This window comes from Gymnodraco acuticeps, unplaced genomic scaffold (assembly GCF_902827175.1).
Source record: "Gymnodraco acuticeps unplaced genomic scaffold, fGymAcu1.1, whole genome shotgun sequence".
NCBI classification, from domain to species: Eukaryota; Metazoa; Chordata; class Actinopteri; order Perciformes; family Bathydraconidae; genus Gymnodraco; species Gymnodraco acuticeps.
In genome coordinates, this window is record NW_022991180.1 from 3809120 (window position 1) to 3828847 (window position 19728).

The 19728-nt window shown below is 40.7% G+C and overlaps 1 protein-coding gene across 1 annotated transcript in view; it reads left to right on the forward strand.

Moving 5' to 3' along the window:
• Nucleotides 1-19728, forward strand: part of LOC117560917 (formin-2) — a 36467-nt gene that overhangs the window by 7048 nt on the left and 9691 nt on the right. Inside the window, exons 3-13 of the mRNA XM_034238035.1 lie at nt 1715-1864; nt 3051-3847; nt 4311-4449; nt 9002-9089; nt 11967-12028; nt 15211-15302; nt 15397-15526; nt 15625-15771; nt 16425-16484; nt 17126-17246; nt 19300-19392. Of these exons, the coding sequence (XP_034093926.1) occupies nt 1715-1864; nt 3051-3847; nt 4311-4449; nt 9002-9089; nt 11967-12028; nt 15211-15302; nt 15397-15526; nt 15625-15771; nt 16425-16484; nt 17126-17246; nt 19300-19392 (1879 nt within the window). The remainder of the gene's footprint in view (nt 1-1714; nt 1865-3050; nt 3848-4310; nt 4450-9001; nt 9090-11966; nt 12029-15210; nt 15303-15396; nt 15527-15624; nt 15772-16424; nt 16485-17125; nt 17247-19299; nt 19393-19728) is intronic.

The following is a 19728-nucleotide window of genomic DNA, read 5'->3' on the forward strand; positions in this document are numbered from 1 at the left end:
TGCACAAAGTATGATATGCATTACCTAAACACAAACAAATAAACATTCACCAGAACATGCATGCTTTATAAATACCAATCCCCTCAAATGCAGTTATATCTTATTCTTCTTGCTCAGTGTGTTGTCACAATAGGTCACAAAGTGCAGAGTACTTGCTTTTTATGTACAATTGTGCCCCGTGTGCACTCATATTTACAAAAGGACAGACCCAGACACTCATACATATTCAGGCATTTCCTCGCATGGCTGGGTTAATAGCAGTCGCTCTGACACTCTGTGCTTGCGTAGAGTAGACCATCTGCTGACCATGTTATGTAACAATTCCACGTGCCTTGGGCTCAGGCTGCTCTTCCCCAGCAGAAAGCTCACCATGTCAAAGTAGCACTACTCGAGCCCACCCCCCTTTTATGTTGTCGTTCTTTTTTGTTTTGTCCTCATTTTCTGCTTTTGGCCTGGAGTCCTGCATTTTTCAGCTTGATCAAGAACAGCCTTTGATGTTGCCATTCAGAGTACAGATCCTGTGTTATTGTTAATGTCCCTTTTTAAATTAATGATCACGCTCTGTTTCTGCTTCCCTGAAACCTTTAGCCCCATTCATTATTTCTATGTTTACATATTTCTTCTTTAATGTACAGTTAAATTACATCTCTTTCTAAATGTCCTTGTTCTTTTTCTATCTCCCTATTTCCATCTTTATCTCTCCTCTTCTATACTGTATGTCCTCCTCTTTGCTACCTAAATATGATATTGCATCCAATGTCACTACTTTGCTGAAGTGAATAAATATGACTTGTTCGTTTCTTGTTCTGCATACTGCCTGAAATTCAATACTTCATCGGCTTCATTCAATCTAAAATAAGGTTTTAGGAGGATAGGTAGCATGGGCTTCCATCGATCTGGCATGCTCTGTACATTGTGTGTGTTTGTTTCTGGCTGTAGGTCAGGTTACCTTAACACATAATGGCTTTTGTACAGAGGTTTTTTTCTCAGCAAATGTAGCACATGTATGTAATCTCACTATGACTTGATTAACACTGCCGTGTATAAGCATGTAGTGTGTCACTGCATGGCATTAAGTTCTAACTCCCAGTCTGCTTGGAAATAATTGCTTTTTTATTGGTAAAATAAAAAGTATTATAGAAAATCAGGGAAAGTTTGGTTTGTTTATTTTAGACTTTTACCACTACATGCTTTGTTTACATTAGTTGTGGTGCTCATTATAGTGTCTGGTGTTGTCTTTGAAGAAAGATGAAGAGGGGAGATGCAGGAACAATTGTTTCCGTTCTTATCTAATACCATTGATGCTCAGCCTTTAGCAAATGAGGTTCAACAGGTCCTCCAAATCATTCACCATTTTTTATTGTGTGTTTTAAGTTAAGATGCTTCAAAAAGCGGAGAATTTATTTGAATGTCTCAATATGTTTGACTATGTGTCACATTGACTATTCAAAAGGGATAAACCTTTATTGTTCGACTGCTGTTTTTATTCTCAGGTGTTTCCACTCTTGAAGCGTTCATAAAAAGCTTCTACTTGACTCATATCCCCTGTGGATGTTGTTAAACTTGTATTGGATCCCACCATGTGTTCACACTGTTGGGAATATGTTGGTAGTAGTACTTGGTTGGAGCATGTCGTTTTAAAAACCACCATCTGACTTTGGGTCTGATCTCCTTTACAGTAAATGTGCTTGCTTGTTTTCTGAACTGTTTGCAGGATGAGCAGCTGTACACCTGGGCATCTGTCGGCCTGCCAGTTTCCTCTCACCTGTGGGAACTGTATGGGGGGCGACCCACAGGCAGAGAACAAAGCTTGAGATCATGTTTGCATCAATCAGCCAAGACCCCAGGAGCTCTACCTGCTCAGGTTAGTTACATCTTCTCTACATCTAGAAATATTTTACTGCAACATTGCCCAGTTTTCCCCTTTGTGCATAATATTGGATTTGATTTATTGTAGTGTCACCTTAAATCAGAGAGCATCATCGGAAATGTTGTTTATGGTTTTGTCATTGGCAGATCTAGACCAATGTCTGGGGCTGTGCTGGGTCCAGTTATTTATGACAGAGTAGAGGTAAAAAGAGACAAAGACAGTGTTCAAGATTGAAACATATATAGTTCAGTATATAGTATAACACCATAAAATATTGTTTTTTTATGTTATTAAATTACCTTATTAAAAACTGATTTAACTTTGTCTCAAATTAAAGCACAGTCTTTGCTTCAACACCATCACAAATGGTATTATCATAGATTCTTCTTTCGGAGGGGGGGCCAAAGTGGGGTCAAATCTCAGTGCTTCAAGAGCTTTCACAACACATTTAGTCAATACAGGACATTTTTTTCTTTGATCTCGATTTAAAATCTGAGACAATACCTATCAACCTGTCAAAGTGTTGAGAAATTGCTCAAACCCAGTCTCATAAATCTGCATTGTTTCTGTAATCTGCATCAGCCACAGAGCTCAGCTGTAAACTGCTCTGTGGCCACCAGAGGCCAGGCTTGTCTTGAAAGACTTGTTAGATTATTAAAGTGAACCTCACTGTTTCCTAGAGGAGTTAATACATTAGGAAGGCTATACTTACTGCACATTTTCCTTTAGATTCAACGATGTGACCACAACTGGGGAATGTGTACTAGCAGACACAAGCCCTTCCCATGTCAGGCCCGACGAGACTCTCTGTCTCTGGGGTCAAATCTCTCGGTATCCCCTCATCCCGCTCTAACCAGTCTGGAGCCAGAGGTCTGCTGGAGTAGACATAATGGACTCTCTTGACCCTTCTTTTGATCACAGCTCTGTCGCTAAGCTCTCTCATTTGTGGGTGTTGTACTGTTCATAAAGCATAATTTATTTAATGATTATATGTCCAAGATTTACCAGGATATTTTATGTCTGCTTAGTCCAAAATATGCTTGACTGTCTACTTTCAAAGATGGTTTCATTTATCAAAAGCACAAACTCACAGCATCACACTAATTTACTTTAGTTTCCTTTTGTGAACCCACATGTAGTTGCATGCCAAGTTAATATCTTATTTTTGGTTCATTGACAGACAGACTCCAGCAGGTTGAAGTCAGGTCAGTCGTCCAAGGAGGATGAAAGCTGTCTCATCCCTCAGCTGGAGCGGACCATCGATGACCTGCGGATTAAGATTGCTGTGTTGCAGGGCCAGCAGGCTTCCTTGGCAAAGGGCAGCTCTGATAATACTGGATCTCTGGGTGCTTCCCACCACAAGGCCTCACAGATGACGGGAGGAAGATTGGGGAAGATGAGCCAGGAGGTGTCTGTCCAGACCTCACCTGTGGGGGAGGGCTTTAAGTTTGACGTGCCTTTCAGCAGAGTATCAGGCAGCGTGCCGTCTCCTGTTTCATCCTCCATCCCCAAATCTACAGAGAACTTTGTCTGCACGTGCCAGCAGAGACAACAGAGCAGTGCCCATCAAACTCCCCCACCTCCACCACCACCCCCACCACCTTTACCAGGGGGTGTCGCTCCTCCTCCCCCACCACCTCCCCCGCCCTTACCCGGGTTTGGACCTTGTCCACCTCCGCCTCCCCCTCCTCCTCCTCCACCACCAGGTTTTGGACCTCCTCCACCCCCTCCTCCTCCTGGTTCTGGACCTCCACCACCACCTCCTCCCCCGCCGGGTATGGGCCCACCTCCTCCACCGCCTCCCCCTGGAATGGGACCCCCTCCTCCACCGCCGGCCCCGGGCTTTGGGCCTCCACCACCACCAGGCTTTATGCCCTCCATGGCGGTGCAGGAAGCTGCCCCTGCCAAGGCTATGATCGAGCCCCCCAAGCCAATGAAGCCCCTCTACTGGACACGCATACAGCTGAATGCTAAAAAGTAAGGCCATGCTGAATAATGTGAAGATAGATATGGCTCATTTGCACTAAGGTATTTACTGAACAGTAGAGGAAGCTTGTCCACTTAAGATTATGATCAGCACGTGCTCTGAAGGCTATAGAGATGCTAACCTTGCGGAAAATGAAAGTGATGCAGTCCAGGCATTGTGGTCAGCAGTGGATTTACTTGAACCAGGTTTCCTTAATAAGGCTTGGAAATGTGTAGCTGAATAGAGGTCTTGAAATAGACTTCAATTTAGAAACTTTGAAATGTAATTTGTTAGCTGATATATTTGACAAGTGTATTGAGTTGATTTATATGCTGCAAAATATGACAAATGAATACTAAGCTGAAGACAATCTAGAAATGTCAGAAATAAAAACTGGCATTACACTATAAAAGAGGAATTCACTCCACCTATTCAAACAATATATAATGTGCTCTTTTTCCCCCCTATCTTTAGGTCCAGTGCACTGGTGTGGGACACAATCGAAGAACCAAGTGTAGACTTTGAAGAATTTGTTGATCTATTCTCCAAAGGTGCTGTTAAGGTGAAGAAAAAGCCAATTTCCGACACAATCAGCAAGTCAAAGGCCAAGCAGGTAAAGTACAGTGTGTTTTATAGTTGTGTGTTCCTTTCTATGTCTATACAGTAAACATCCAGAAGTGTATACTACATCTTTGCCGACTTACTTATCTATGAAAGGATGTGTGTGTTTGCATATCCCTCTGGGTCACCAAATATGGCTTCTCTTCAGGGCTTTTCCCATCTTCACTCTCACTCCTCTGATGCCTCGTTTCTTTCCCATTTGTCCTCACTGTCGCTCTCTGAGTTGCATTGAGTGACAGAAGGAACTACTACAGCCAGACAGTTATTATGAGGTGTGAGCTCTGGCTCCCACCCGACTCTCCCGTGACCATCCAGTGGCACCGAGCCAATGTCTCGCGTGCGGTAAGGAAACTTCACGATGGTGATGACTGTTAAGAGAGAGAGAGTGTGGGGAGAAAAGGAAAAAAGGAGGGGGGGGGGAGAAGCCTTGGAGCTGTACTTTGTGATGTGGTTCCTCCCATTGTGCTTTCTGTATGACTTAGTTTAATAGCCCGACTGTTTGCCTCCCCAATGCCCTTTATGCAACTCCATCAATCTGCAAGTCCAATATTTGATCTACGATGTAAAGCTGCTTTTTGTCAACATTTTATGTAGATATACTCTCTGCCCAAATGAAGTGTCTAAATCACAATAATGTCACACCAGGGAGCAAAATGTCCTCCTTGTTATTCAGACCCAACCCAATAATTGTTGCCAACATGTGGAAAATCTTCTAAGTTTGTGGAAGTGATTAGTTGCAGCTTTGCACCAAAACATTAAAAAATGTAATGTTCCAAAACAATTGTTGAACGCCTTAATATAATTTATCATGAAAATGTAGTTTCTGATGCCAAATTACATAATTGTTATACTTTCTAAATGTTGTCTTTGCTACATTGTCTATGGTCAATGGGTGTGGAGAATTTAATGGATCTTTTATTGTAGTTTTAAAGTCTACTGGATACATTTGAGCTTCTCTATTTCTTCCACCTTTCATTTTTACTGCTTTAACCCTTAAATGCACGAGTGACTGGACCCTACACTCTTCCATAAGTGGGTCAAAAAGGACCCGTATTAGAATAATATATGTTTTTATGCCATTTTTGTCATTTTGGTTAAGGAAAATCACTTATATATTATTTTAGTATTATATTTTGGTTCACACTAGAAATATTTTATATTTAATTTGTCACTATTTATAATTTTAGAAAAATGTTTTACATTTTGAAAAAAAACATTTTCCCATAGGGTTCCATAGAAAATGCATGCGGGTCACTTTTGACCCACTTATGGAAGCTTGGGGTAGTAATACAAAAACTACAATTTCTTAAAAATGTAAATTAAAAATTAGAATGGCATGATATCCAAAACATGTTTTTTGAGGAATAGCTGGAATATGAAATGATAAAAAAATGTAATTACAAAGATACTTCAAGAAAACCACCTCACCGGGTCAAAAAAGACCCACTTATGCATCTAAGGGTTAAGAATGCTTTTTTGAAAGTGGCCCAAAAAGTAAAAGAAAAACATAATACCAGGAAGTGACTTGGTAACTGCAGTTGCTAAGTTAAAGGCCCTATATAGCATAGTAGAGAATAAGTCCAAGTCAACAAAAAGTTCAACTTTAGATAAGCTGGGAAAGTTTGCCCTTCACAAGAAAATCACTCAATCAAACAGGAACTCCTTTTCAAACAAACGTCAGAAAAAGCTATCTTTCAGCCTGAAGAAGCTGTCTGTAGTTTTTCGACACCCGAGAGATCATATAGAGGGAATTCACTTCTGTAAAGAGCAATACACCTGTAGGTATATATGACGATATACGAAAGGGAAACAGGGAACTACCAAAATGAGTACCCCATTCTCTATTTAAATAGACTTTTCCTTTATGCGATGTTCTAATTTTTGGTGATTTGAGTCGGCTTCCACATCATGAAGCAGCTCATGTTGTGCTTGTATTGCTAAATTACCAGGGACAGGAGACACATTGAGGTGGGTGTGGGTTGAATTCCCTCGGTCATCACTGCATGATACTGCTGTTCACAACACACAAGTAATGCTGAGATTGAAGTCCATAACAGAAAAATGAAATCATACCGAGATCTGTGATTGACCCCAATTTGAAGCCAACCTGTGACATTTAGAGTTCAGGAGCACCGCCCCAATGCCTCATGACGATCTCTCATCTACTACTCGCAGCTATTCCAGTCCTGAGTTCAGCTGTTTCACTGATGAGAGGGGACAAGCATCCTCTCCAGAGCTACCACTAGAGAGCAGCTTTGACGTCAGTACTCTGTGTAAAGGCCTCTGCTCACATCAGTATCAGATGTGAAGAAATACTCTCTTTTTCAAGTGTAGCTGTCTATCTGCAGAGAGGTTTAGAAGAGGAGCTGTCTTACAGTTGATGCTGTTTGCATACAGAGGTGTAGTGAGGCCATGTAATATGATGCTAGAGTATGTAATGTGCATCTGTTTGAAGATGTTGTCCCTTTGTTTCATGACATTTGAGGTCAACCCATCAGTATTTTGACTAGTGCTCAACTTTTTTCAGCTTTAAAGATTGTTTAACTTATGATCAAATCAATGCTTCTATGCATCTCTATGATATGTTGCCTCCCACATAAAATAAGCCAGTCAATGGACGATGGAAATTGCTGTAGGGCATCATTATCTTTGCTGTCTAATCCTATAATTACTTTCCCTATTTATTTTCCTAACATAGTAATTCAGATTATACATTGTTATACAACACTGACACATGCTGTTGTCGGACAACAGTCCAAAACCCAAATACATTACATTTGTAATATATCCTCACAGTTAAGAAGCTGAAACTGTGGGATATTTGTGTTTTACTATTATTTAAATAATTAATTAATTATGTAAGTAGTTGCAGATTCATTTTCTGTCAATCCACGAATCCAGGGGCTTTTAAGGTCTAAAACTGTTGAGCTTTAATTCACAACACTTCTTTCCCAATCTATAAGCACCGAAAGGTCAGAAAAATATTAGTAATATTGCTGGGTTTTGTTGCAGTATATATCTCAAATATATTAAGAGCATTCATACAGTATAAAATGGCTTTTTCAGAAGAAAAGGAACTGTAGGTGAGTCTTTTTAATACATTACCTCAACCCTCAACAACTCAGTCTTTGAACCAAAAGTGAAATGTCAAAAATAAGTAATAATTCGTTGCAAACTGTTTCATTTTCAAGCATTTTTTTCAGCTTCTTTTGAAATGAAATGTGTTACTTTCTCACAGAGCTGAATGTGATTGATGAGAAAGTCAATATTGGTCAAACCTTCAATTATAAATGTGTTAATAATCCACATAAATGAATTTGAATCAAATTATTTCTCTAAATCAAAAACGTAGACACATGGATTTACTATGAATGTTGAAAGACACCGTACTGCATTAATTGTGGGTGTTGTTTTGATGTGTTTGTCACGAAAATAATATTAAAAACTAGAGTGTTTCATGGATCCAGCTGTGTTTCATTATGAAATAATACTATTGAGGCACTGCAAGGGCATTTCCGTTTTAGATTGATCCTCTGTTATATCAGGCAGCTCTCCTCGGTAATTAACCACTGAAATCTGTTTTATGTAAGTTTAACCTTAAAGTGCATTTTGCAGAGTCAGGTCAGCTGATAAAACATGACTAATTACTTATTTTGGCACTGTCATTAAGCAGCTTCCCTTCATTAGATATCACAGTCTTACTCCGGAGGACATTCCGCATCATATCTCAATGGGTCCTAACCCCTGAAGCTGTGGTTGTGCCGGGAAAGCAGAGACAGTTTGGGCTGATATAACTTCCTGTGTGTTGGAGAGGTCTGTGGTCTGTGTGATCTGGTTGAGATGGAAGCGTTCTGTCTGGATCACAGTTGGCTATGGGTTTCCTGTCCTGTCCCGTCACTTTGCTACCCAGTGCACACTTCTGCTTACTCAGGCGATCTGTGGTTCATAATGGCCCTCTTGGTTGCAGTTTATCTTACAGAATACTAGCTTGATATTCAACTCCTGGCTGTATGACAATTTGAAGTAATTATTATTTTGATAACATTTGTTAGTATTACAACTTTAGGAGCAATTACCATCTGGAGATACGATAGTTTTGACAAGTTATTATGTTCATGTTTGCTTTAGAAAAACACCCCTGCATTGTGCAATTGTATATAATATATATTATACCAAAACCAACCTCTGTATATTTAATCAGTTACAAGACTCGGTGTGATCACATTCCGTTTTGCAAACATGCTTCATGTTGAATAAATGTTTTTATTTGCACGGCTTTAAGATGATGGATGTGGAGAATTTGAGGAAAAGCAGAAATTGTTAATCATCATAATTCAGCTGACAGCCTTTTAATTTCACTAATGTTGCGGGTAAATGGTCTCTAGCTTTCCTCCCACAGAAAAAGCAGAACAAAGGGAGTGATTTTCCTGTCTTTTGTTTCCAGTCAGTTATTAAATGTATTGTCTGCACGTGTGTGGACATGTCTGGGTTTATGGCATATCATCATCCCTGTTCTCTTTGGCCTTTGTCTCTTCAACTCTTAGGTGGTGAAGCTCTTAAACAACAAGCGTTCACAGGCTGTGGGTATTCTGATGTCCAGCATCCATCTTGATATGAAGGACATCCAGAATGGTAAGTGTTATCATCAAGTCCTCAATATTTATCAATACATCTGAACTTATCTTCCTTAAACGCTTTGAGTTCAAGAAAACAATTGGAAACAGTGTAATGCGTCTGCGCACTATAGAACGTAGATGTTATATAACTTAACCTTTTGATATATCAATTAAAAAAACTAGAGTGACAAAGTGCTTGACATAAATCAAACTGAGCGTGAAATAATTAAAAGGGCACTTAAAAAAAAGCCCCCTGTAAAGACTGAGCACTGACATCAAAACATCCATAAACCAAAAACATATTTGAAACACCCTTTGTGTACAACATTGAAATGATGGCCAGGTTTTTCTTGTTGTTTATTGGAGCGCCTCTATCTCAATCTCAAAGACATCTTGTTCTGAGTCTGCTGGATAGTGACGTGAGTAACAATGAGTATATACTGAGGTCATTACACTTCCCCATAGTTAGCTTTATCACAAGTCATAATGTTGCAAGGCATCTGAAATGTTTTTCCTTTGTTGCTCTCCCCCATCTGTTTTTCTTTGCTCTCATTTTGCATAATCTCTCCCCATCTAACATCCACATCGTGTTTCTGCGCGGCTCTCTGTCTTTCTTTGATGAGTTGTCACCATCTTGTCTAAGCAGCTTTGTTAAAGTGAAGTCATTCGGGAGATGTTGATGGGAACAGACTGTTTTCCTGTTTTAGTTACTCTCTGATTGCTCTCCAGTCTTCGCTCATCCATGTGTCTAAACACTCTTTCTCATCTCCCCGTCCTTTTCAGTCCCCCTACAATAGAGGCGTTATTACAGCTTCAAATCTGTGTCTCAATGGCAGCTTGGTATATTACATTAAAATAAATGTGTACCACAGAAAACGGGTATATTGTACACTTCTATCCATTACTAGTTAATTAAGAAGTACAGTATCTTCAAAGTGTTTTGGGGATTTTCATTCTTCAGGATCTCTCAGACTTTGGTGCATCCATCTCAGGTCAGAGTGGGAGGGCAAGTGAGGGCCACTCTCATCAGCACTGTCATTCGTCTCCTTTGTTAGGACAGTTTTTACCAAAGTGCATAATTAGCACTGATTGGAAACTTCGGTTCATCATGGAGAGTAAGAGCTGAGTGGCGATATCCCAATAGTTTGTTGGTGACGTACTTCTTGATATGTCTTGTTATTCCCAAAACAATGCCTTGAACAAACAAAGTAACCCAAAAATATGTTTTTGTATGTACTTTGTCATGCATTTAATTGTACATACTTATTATTTCACCATACTGTAGAACAAACCCCAACAGATACAGTATTAGCAATGCTTTGTTTTCCCATTCCTGAGATGATCTCATGTCCCCTTGTGCTGTTCGAGGGTTAAGATGATTAAAAAATCAACGCAAATGTATTTACAAAAAGGAATGATTCACAAAGCAAAACTTTGTAATTGCTCCTTTCAGTATAGTGAATCATGTTTTATTCCCTCTTAATTCTGTGACGACTAGCATCTTTGACTCGAAAAACAACTTTGGGATCAATGATTTAGATCGTGTCTCTTGTAATACTCAGTAAGAGGTGAAAACATTTCCGGTTTCCTCACTTCTCTTGTTGTTTGTTGTGAGTCCTGGCTGACACTTTGCGTGTTTCATAAGACACATCCGAGCAATGTCTGCTTCCTGTGAGGCTTTGAAACGCCAGTCACAGTATTATTTTGTTGTTTTCCGGACCCACGCTGGGGTTGAATGTGGTAGTCGGGGTAGACCCAGGGAGATGGGTCTGGCTTTCGGTAATAAGATGTCTGTGAGATGATACAGCTTTCTCCTACGTCTTTTAAAAAAGCTGACTCAAATCAAACCAGCCAGTCACACTTTGTTTCAGATAGTAATAAAACCAAATGGTTACAAAAGAAGAATGCGATAAATGGGAAAGTCAGAAAGCAAGAAGGTATTTCTGTGGCGACGAGGTGAGAGTGTGTGGAAGTTAGAGTGACAGTAAAGAGCTGAGAAAGAAGTGGGTCTGCCCTTGTGGCACAAGAGTGAAGATATTAGAAAGGCTGCAGGATTAGATAAGGAGAGATAAAGCAATATCAAAGCTGAAAACATGACACAGAACTGAGTCAGTACAGCAGTCACTCGAGGCCTTTTTCCAAATGCATGTCCTGTCTCTAATTTAGGTTTATAATGCTCTCTTTTTTTCTTTTTAAGTCTGTAAAAAGCTTATAATGAGTCCAGTCACACTCAATGTCCAAGCGTGATGTGATGCGAAGTGAACATTGTGCATTGAGTCCATTACTCCCAGGTTCCTTTATCCCTTCTGACACTAGCTTCCCCCCCCCGTACTTCAACAGCAAATCAGCAGATCAAAACAATGTGAGTAATTTGGACACCCACATCACGGTGAAATACGTATATAGGTGTCGAGTGCTTCACTGGGTGATTGTGCGTACAGCAACACCTCAGCCTCAACACGGCAGGCCCCTGGGCTCTGTTTGTCTTTAAACATTTACTTTCAAAGGATTAATGCTCACGGGCGCCAGGTCCTCGCGCCGAGACAAAAAGGCGACACAAGGAATTCAAACACAGGAGTTCAAACACAGATCTTTGTACCTTTGACAGATTTCTAAGCCCTCTGTGTTTATGTTTTAGTTTGTGGCCCCTTCCTTGCTGTATTGATAGGAGTTGATATCTATGTAACTCATAGCACACGGCACATGACGCTTTATTTAGGGTTGCAAGTAGAATTTTGCCCTTGTTTCATGCCACCTTAAGCTCTGAAAAGTTGTTCTGCCAATGTTTGAGATTGTTGTTACATCCAAGGAAAATATAGTTATCTAGAGATTATAAAAGTGGAGGCCTGTTAGTGTTAACATTAACCATGTCATCCTCTTCTTCCATACACAGCCGTCCTAAATATGGACAACACTGTGGTTGATCTGGAGACTCTGCAAGCCCTTTATGAAAATGTAAGTACAACAATCTGAGCTACTTGGAATATAGAGCTGTGTCTTTGTGGTTTCAGCAATTCATAAACATTTCTCTTTTACTTTTTTGACTTGAATGGAGGATGATAAGGCTCATGTGGACAGTGGTTTCAGTAAAGTCAATAGACTCGTGAAAAGACACTATCCCAAACTGGAATACATTTCTGCCCTTTCCTGCCAATGCAGACCCATATAAATACAGTGTTGAGCAACAAACCCAGTATAATTATACAAACTAACACCACTGACAGCTCAGGCTAATCTTGACTGCAGTATTTGGTGTGGGAAAACCCTAGTCTTTTTTGTTTCTCCTCTGTGGTTTGCAGTAGAAGTATTATTATGGAACAGTTTGCTTGTGACAAATACAGTGATTTATGGTTACACATTTCATGCCATATATGAATAACAGGCAATCATTTTATTATAGAGTGAAACCTAAGAAGACTCAAAATGCTGTGATATCAACAAAAAGGCAAAACAAATCATTCATCAGCTATTAGTGTTGTTTTATTTGGCACTTTCCTGAGAATAAGCCACAAAACACCAACAGCTATCCATCAAAAGATACCTCTCCAAGATGATTAGATCCTGAACTTTTAACATACAGTGTAGGTAAGAAAAAAACATGCCTTTTAATTTATGTGTTTATAATTTCAAGCAATGTTATTTTTGCTCAGTGAGTCAGAGATGTCACTTTAATATGAACGTATTTCATTGTGGAGTTCTTATTCCATGTTCCACTTGAAAGGGTGAACTAAAGGAAGTGTGCATTAGATACCAAAACAAACAGGCAGACCACAAACCGAACTGGTATGTGTGCTGTTTGGCGACACAGCCAGTCTTGTGTAGGTCTGTCTGCCGGCCTGGAAGGCGACCAACGCTTTCACATAGTAAACATGTTTTGTCTTCACACTGGCTCTGATTGACTTCATTTTTGTAACGCACCAGTGCAAAGGAAATGATAGTTGAGAAACTCCAGCTTTTGTCTCACACAACTCTTCTTCAAAGTGCAGGTTTGTTTTTCAAATGAAAAAATAAATAGACTACACTGAGCCTTGCCAAGTGAAACGACCACATTTTATCCTACGATATTAGCATAAAGGGAATTACAGAGCTGTCATCACTACTCCAATGTGTCTCCATTTTGACCATGAAGGGCTCCTTGTACACAGTAAATACATATTCATCACCCCTCATTGATAGGAAATATCCCCCCGCCCAGTGAAACGGGTCAGGACCCGTTCTAAGTCAGGTCAATAAATAATGGAACATGAAAACGACATGTTTTCCATATTTCAGCTGTAATACAGTTTAAAGATGCTGTGAAATTCCTGTGAATTGCTTTTTGGCACAACTACACAGGGAGGCCTGGACCTTTGGTTGCCAGAGGCATATTAATAATGTTGATCATGGGAATGAGACTACGGCTCGAGACAAGCTGTAGTTATGAACCAATGTGTCATAACTGAGGATCAAAAGTCTTCTAACCTCTCCACTCACCCCAAGACTTCAAGCCCTCTCCCTCTCTCTGCTTCTCCCCCTTATGGCCTAAGGCTATGTTATTGAGTTGAGGAGCCAAATTGTTTCTCTTTTGTATTGCGAGACTCCATCCTGTCTGTGGGTCTCCAGCCCCCTAAACCACAGTTGGCAGCACAGTCAGCCTGTCTTGAGGAATGCGAGGGGCTTCTAATGGTTACACCCTCACTCACTGTGTAAGGAGCGAGATCACACACTGTTCTCCCTCACTCTCTTTTACTCTCTCACACACACACAAACATACTCACAAACAAACACTTTGACCCACACAAATGTGTGCATACTGTACTGTATGCACACAGGGACAGAAACACACACAGGGACAAAGTCACTCAGTCTATGAGCTGCGGATTACAGCCACTCCTGTTCTTTGAACATGAAGCCACCGCCATTAAAGGGGTCACAGTGATAGTGGGACACCACTCCCTCCCTTCCAATATCACAAGCTATAATCTGGGTCCAGACAGGCTGTCTGAAGTTCAGACTCTCTCTCAGCTGACGGTAGCTAAATGTCATGGAGGTCAGTTAAAGCCCTCCTACAAACTTTTATACTACAAATAATTGCCTCAGGTTTTTTTTTTTTTTTACGACAAGGCATTGTGATGTCACAATATAGGCCTCACAGTGTCTTATATATGTTGATATATTTGTATAACATGATTATATTTGTCATTTGAACACTGTTCTTTGGCAGCTCAGTCTGTTGAAAATGAGTGACATAAATCATGATTTAAGCCCAGGCTGGCTCTGTTTAGTCCTGTACTAGAAACCTAGCTAATGAATACCACTCAGCGACCACTAGATTTCTGGCATCACAAATATCATCCTACCTTCCTTTGCATTTGATATTCCACATGGGACTGTATTTTTCTCATGCTAACAACCACTGCAACATGCCCTAGCAATTCAAAGATCACACGCTAATGTCTACTTGTCCCCAATTATACCAAACACTGCTGGGCTCCACTGCTGCCCTTTGAAAAGGATCTGCTTTGTATTAAATATATTTACACTTGAAAACATCTCAAGAGAAGGCGAAGGAGAGTTTGCCCTCGTCGACAGAAGGCAGCGGTGTGTAGAATACTAATCGGGCCCTCCGTGCGTTTGATGCTGGTGTTTGATGTTTTCCAAGGATCCATGAAAAGGCCAAATCATAGAGAGAACGATGGAGAGAAACAGAGGGAGAGACCAGACTGCTGACACTCAGACTTCAGGGGTCTATGGAGGGACAGAAAGAGTTTACATTCTCTTCCTGGGGATGGTTTTATTGTTTTGCCCGTTTGCGTCAGACGCATTTGAATCTATTGTCTTTGTCTCTTCTGAACCGAAGGGGGCATTTCTGGCCTGCCTTTTTATACCACCTTATATACAACGTTGGTCCTGAGCCTGACAGCAGGATAATAGTTGGGAATGCATTCTGGCTGAAGCAAACATTTTAGCATTTATGAAACCTATACTGTATAGATGGCCATTGAGTGGAGTTTAAGGTTAACCAGCTAAATTCTTAACACTTGAGGTAAAGATTTTCTCCATTAAGAAATAGAGAGCTAAGCCTACAAAACAATACATTCTTATAATTTGTCTTTTTTATTTCATCCTGTTCTTAAATCTGCATTTTCATTTGACAGAGAGCTCAAAATGATGAGTTGGATGGCATTAAAAAGCATATTAAATCATCACAAGACAAGGATGATGCCAAGCCACTGGACAAGCCTGAACAGTAAGAGCCAGACTTTCCTTCAACCAAGTTCATTACATGAGAGCTGTGTCATTAAACAGATGTGTTAAAGTGACTGATCTTGTGCCTTCATCAGGTTTCTATTCCAGTTATCCCAAATCCCCAACTTCTCTGAACGAGTGTTCTGCATCCTGTTTCAGTCAACTTTCCATGAGTGTATCACCTCAATCCTCCGCAAAGTAGAAATCCTTCAGAGAGTTTGCAAGGTGAGCCGCTGGCCCTCTTTTTCTTTCATTTACTTTTCCATCACTCAATGTAACCTTCACGTCTTCATCTCCTTCGTTTGTTCGTGTGTGTGTACCAGACTATCCAGGATGGTAAGTGTGTATTGCAGGTGCTTGGCCTGGTGCTGGCTTTTGGCAACTTCATGAACGGAGGTAATCGGTCTCGAGGGCAGGCCGACGGCTTCACCTTGGACATTCTGCCAAAACTGAAGGACGTTAAGAGCAGTGTGAGTCTTTGTGTTACAGGAGTAAAAGCAAACATCACTCACTCTTAAGAATAGACACTTAATGAAGTGTTATTCACAAGAAAACAGGAGACTGGATTGCATGGTAAAAATGTTTAAATATGTAAAGGGTATGAGTTCCCACAGAAACCGCTTTATTTATAATTCACATTGTTTTCGAAAAATGTTGTGTGTGCAAATGGTGACTCCAAATGTTAATCACGTATGGTCGGCCAAGAGCTTAAAGTCCAGGAGTTCAAAGGGACCTTCATTGCTGCTCCACATAAGGACCATTGGCGTGCAGATGTAGAGGAGAGGCCTTTCTGTTCTACTCTTCTTATTTAATATTACAACAGTCTCAGTGTGTCCTTGGCACTGCCATATAAGGACACAGTGGTTTGTGTTTTTGTGGTGGTGGACCGGGTAAGGTATCCATAAAGAACATCAAACTTTCCACCAACTCTAAGTTATGACAGCCAACCCAGCAGTTATGTTTTGTTGTAGTGCTTCTTCCAATGCCATGATTTATCCCCGACTTCTATAACCGCTGTCTCTATTCTTGTTTGCCACGCACAAATTAAAACGTCCTGCTCCGAAATGATTAAATTAATAAATAAAGGGGTTTATTTATTTGGACCTTTTTTTCTCTCTTTCAGGATAACTCCCAGAGTCTTTTGTCCTACATTGTTGCTTACTATCTAAGGCACTTTGATGAGGTATGTTTTGGTTCCTGTTTATTTGAATCACTTTTATGTTTTAGTCTGATTTGCTTAGAAATCCTTCCAGAGCTCTCTTTTCATCTCCTCTCTTGCCAGAGGATACTATGGCTTATCCTCTATCAAATTATTTATGTTCGCTTTCCTTTTTTACGGCAGAAACAAATAACTCCCTTTCTCCTTGGCTCTCTCTTAATATTCTCTTTCTGTCTTTCACTCTTCATCTCTCGCTCTGTTTTCGTCTGGGTTCATTCAAACCTGCAGTCTGCTCATTGGCACAGCATCCAAAGGAGCGCTAGTGTAAATAATTAGGTTCTCCAGATGAGATGAACTCAGTAGAGTGCTGTTGCCAAAATCAACCTGCATGACATGGCTGTATTAATAATGTAACTCTGATGATGAGAATTGCAGTGCTCTTTCTGCACCAAGCGCATTGGTCATTATCTGCTGTATTTCCAGCCATATCTTCTCTGTGATGTTTGGACGGCTGATAAAAACATGTAGAGCTCTGAAGACATGTATTTCAATCTAGCCTCTTCTATATGGTATATACTAGAGGGGCCCTCTCCCATTTGAGAAAGATTGACTTTGACACTGGCGTGTTTTTTTTGTTTGCATGAATGTGTTTTGTGCTTTACCAGGATGCTGGTAGAGAGACGTGTGTCTACTCTCTGCCCGAGCCCCAGGACCTTTTCCAGGCCTCCCAGATGAAGTTTGAGGACTTTCAAAGAGATCTGCGCAAGCTAAAGAAAGACCTCAATGGTATTGTCGTCAATTCTTTGTTCCACATTTCTCCCCTCTGTTTAAGCACATCGAAAACACAAGTTCACCAGATAGTAAACTTGTCCAGGCCGTATCCTGCAAATGATGTCAGGTGTCATATCATGTTTAAGATACCATCTCATGCAAATGTGTTGAGCAATCGTGTATATATTAATCCATGCACACGTCTTCTAGCACAATGGAAAATAATTTTCCAAACCTGACCAGCTATAGTCATGTGCTGATCGTAGAGGCGGGTCAACAGAGAGATAGCATCTTGTCCTTCAGACGAGCTAACCAGAAGCAGATGTGACTTCAGATGTAGACTCCTGTTGGACCTGGTGTGCCTTCACTGTCCTCATGAAATAATAGAGGATAAAAATATAGAGGGGGCAAGGTCAGGGAGACTTCCACTACCCGTGTACACCAATGGTTCACCGTCTTTCACTGAACCAGAGGAGGCTCTCCTGGAGCTCTATATCAACTCACCCTGCACGCCGCAAACCTCCAAACACAACAATGAGAATGTTTTTCATAGAACTACTATACTCCTACATGTCTCTGTGGATGCTGTGCACCTTTGCCAAGGGTCCCTTAAATATGATTTATGGATGCGCTGATTGTTTTAAAGGCTGACTCTTTGACACACTTGTTCAATTAGTTTATGAACATATAGTGGCTATTCCATTACATAACTTTCCCTGACTTTACACTATATATTAACCAGCTTTTTTAATGTCAGGACTATCTCATTATTAGTAGATAAACCTCTATATCCTCAACTTTTTTGCGACAGTAACCCAACAACCTTCATAAAATAACTTTATGAAGGTTTGAGAGTACATTTCCATTGAAATATGACTTATCCATCAATGAAGTGAAAATGTAATAAAACACATGATCATGAAGAGTATCACTTTGAGTTACATTTTTGTAATAAACGGAAAGAAAATACTTTTGCTATGCATAAAGAGTTAACATATAAACGAAGAATGAACAAGTAATGTAATGGCATATCAAGACGTCAGGAAAAATGTGTGGAAAGTGGATTATGCTTGACATGCAAAATGATTGGTTGAGTGAAGAGTCCTAATGAACGAGGCAGTGGGGAAATGCTCCCTTTCATTACTCTGTCTCCAGTCTCTCAGCACTCAGAACACTTTCCAAGGGCTGAAGTGCCTACAGGTGGTAAAGAACGACTGTGTATTTGGAATGCCTATGTGTGCACTCGTGAGACTATGTACATGTGTATGTGTGCTTGCAGCTCTATAGACAATTCCCCATACCTGGTCTGTTCTCTATCATGTTTTATGTGTCTTTGCTGGTAAATCTATCAGGTGCCTGATCCGTGTTACCAAATATTGTTTTTCCTCTCCCTTAATGAGTCTTTAGGCTGTTCATTATTTGCCATTCATAAAGATGGAGATGCTGGCAGGGGACTTGCATTTGCTCTGACCCCTGTCGCAGTGGCACATGTTGTCCGAACATAAATACATCATCACATGCTATACCTGCAGACCTCGTCATTACCTCGCAGAGCCAGTGAGTGCTCTGACAGACACGGAATGCAATGACAGTTCCCAGAGGGGGGCTCCGATAGTAGGCGGTGCAGAAATGGCCTTGGCGGGCCCGAAGGCCATCAGTTAGCCCCACAGTGGAGAGTTTGCAGTGTACCTTTTAGGTTGAGGCACCATATGGTTTATGAATTACCAACTGCCCAGTCCCAACCTCCCTATTCCCTCAAGCGCCTCATGGCCTCTCCACCTCTAAGGTACTTGAGCGGAGTTTGTGTATCCGTTATGTTTGCAGATAGAGCGTGACGATAAGTTCCTCCCGAGATCAGAGCGCAGGCCTTCCTGGTTCCTGGGGGTGCCTTTCAGTCATTACGGGTCATTATGTCTTTCCCGACACCTATACAGCAGAAACTCAGCAGAGATTTATCAAAGCAGGCTCGGAAGTTCACTGTATAGTTTATAATTACAACACTGGATAATATATTATTGCTCTGAATGACTTTTCCCCCTCTCACCATGATCATCTCCTGTTTTTTCAGCCTGCTCAGCGGAGACGGAGAAAGTTTGCAAGTTTTCCTCTGAAGAGAACCTTCAACCCTTTAAGGACAATATGGAGGAATTTATTTGCCAAGGTGAGTCCAAATCAATCGAATCTAATAATTGATAAGTCGTTCACCAGTCTCATTGAGATGCAAGACGTGTCTGTGTGACCAATACTGACACAGTACAGTATATCTTATTGCTTTATGAGAGAGCCTTAATTGTGGTCCAGAAACTGTTGCGGATTAAACCTCTGAAGTTGGCCGAATGTCTTCGAGATCTTCACAACACTATGTTAACACTTATTTCACTTTCAAAAAATCAACACAGTCAAAAGAGTTCCAATAGAATAGAGCAAGGGTGCCCAACCAGTCGATCGCGATCGACCGGTCGATCGCGGGGAGATTCCCAGTCGATCGCGAGATGTG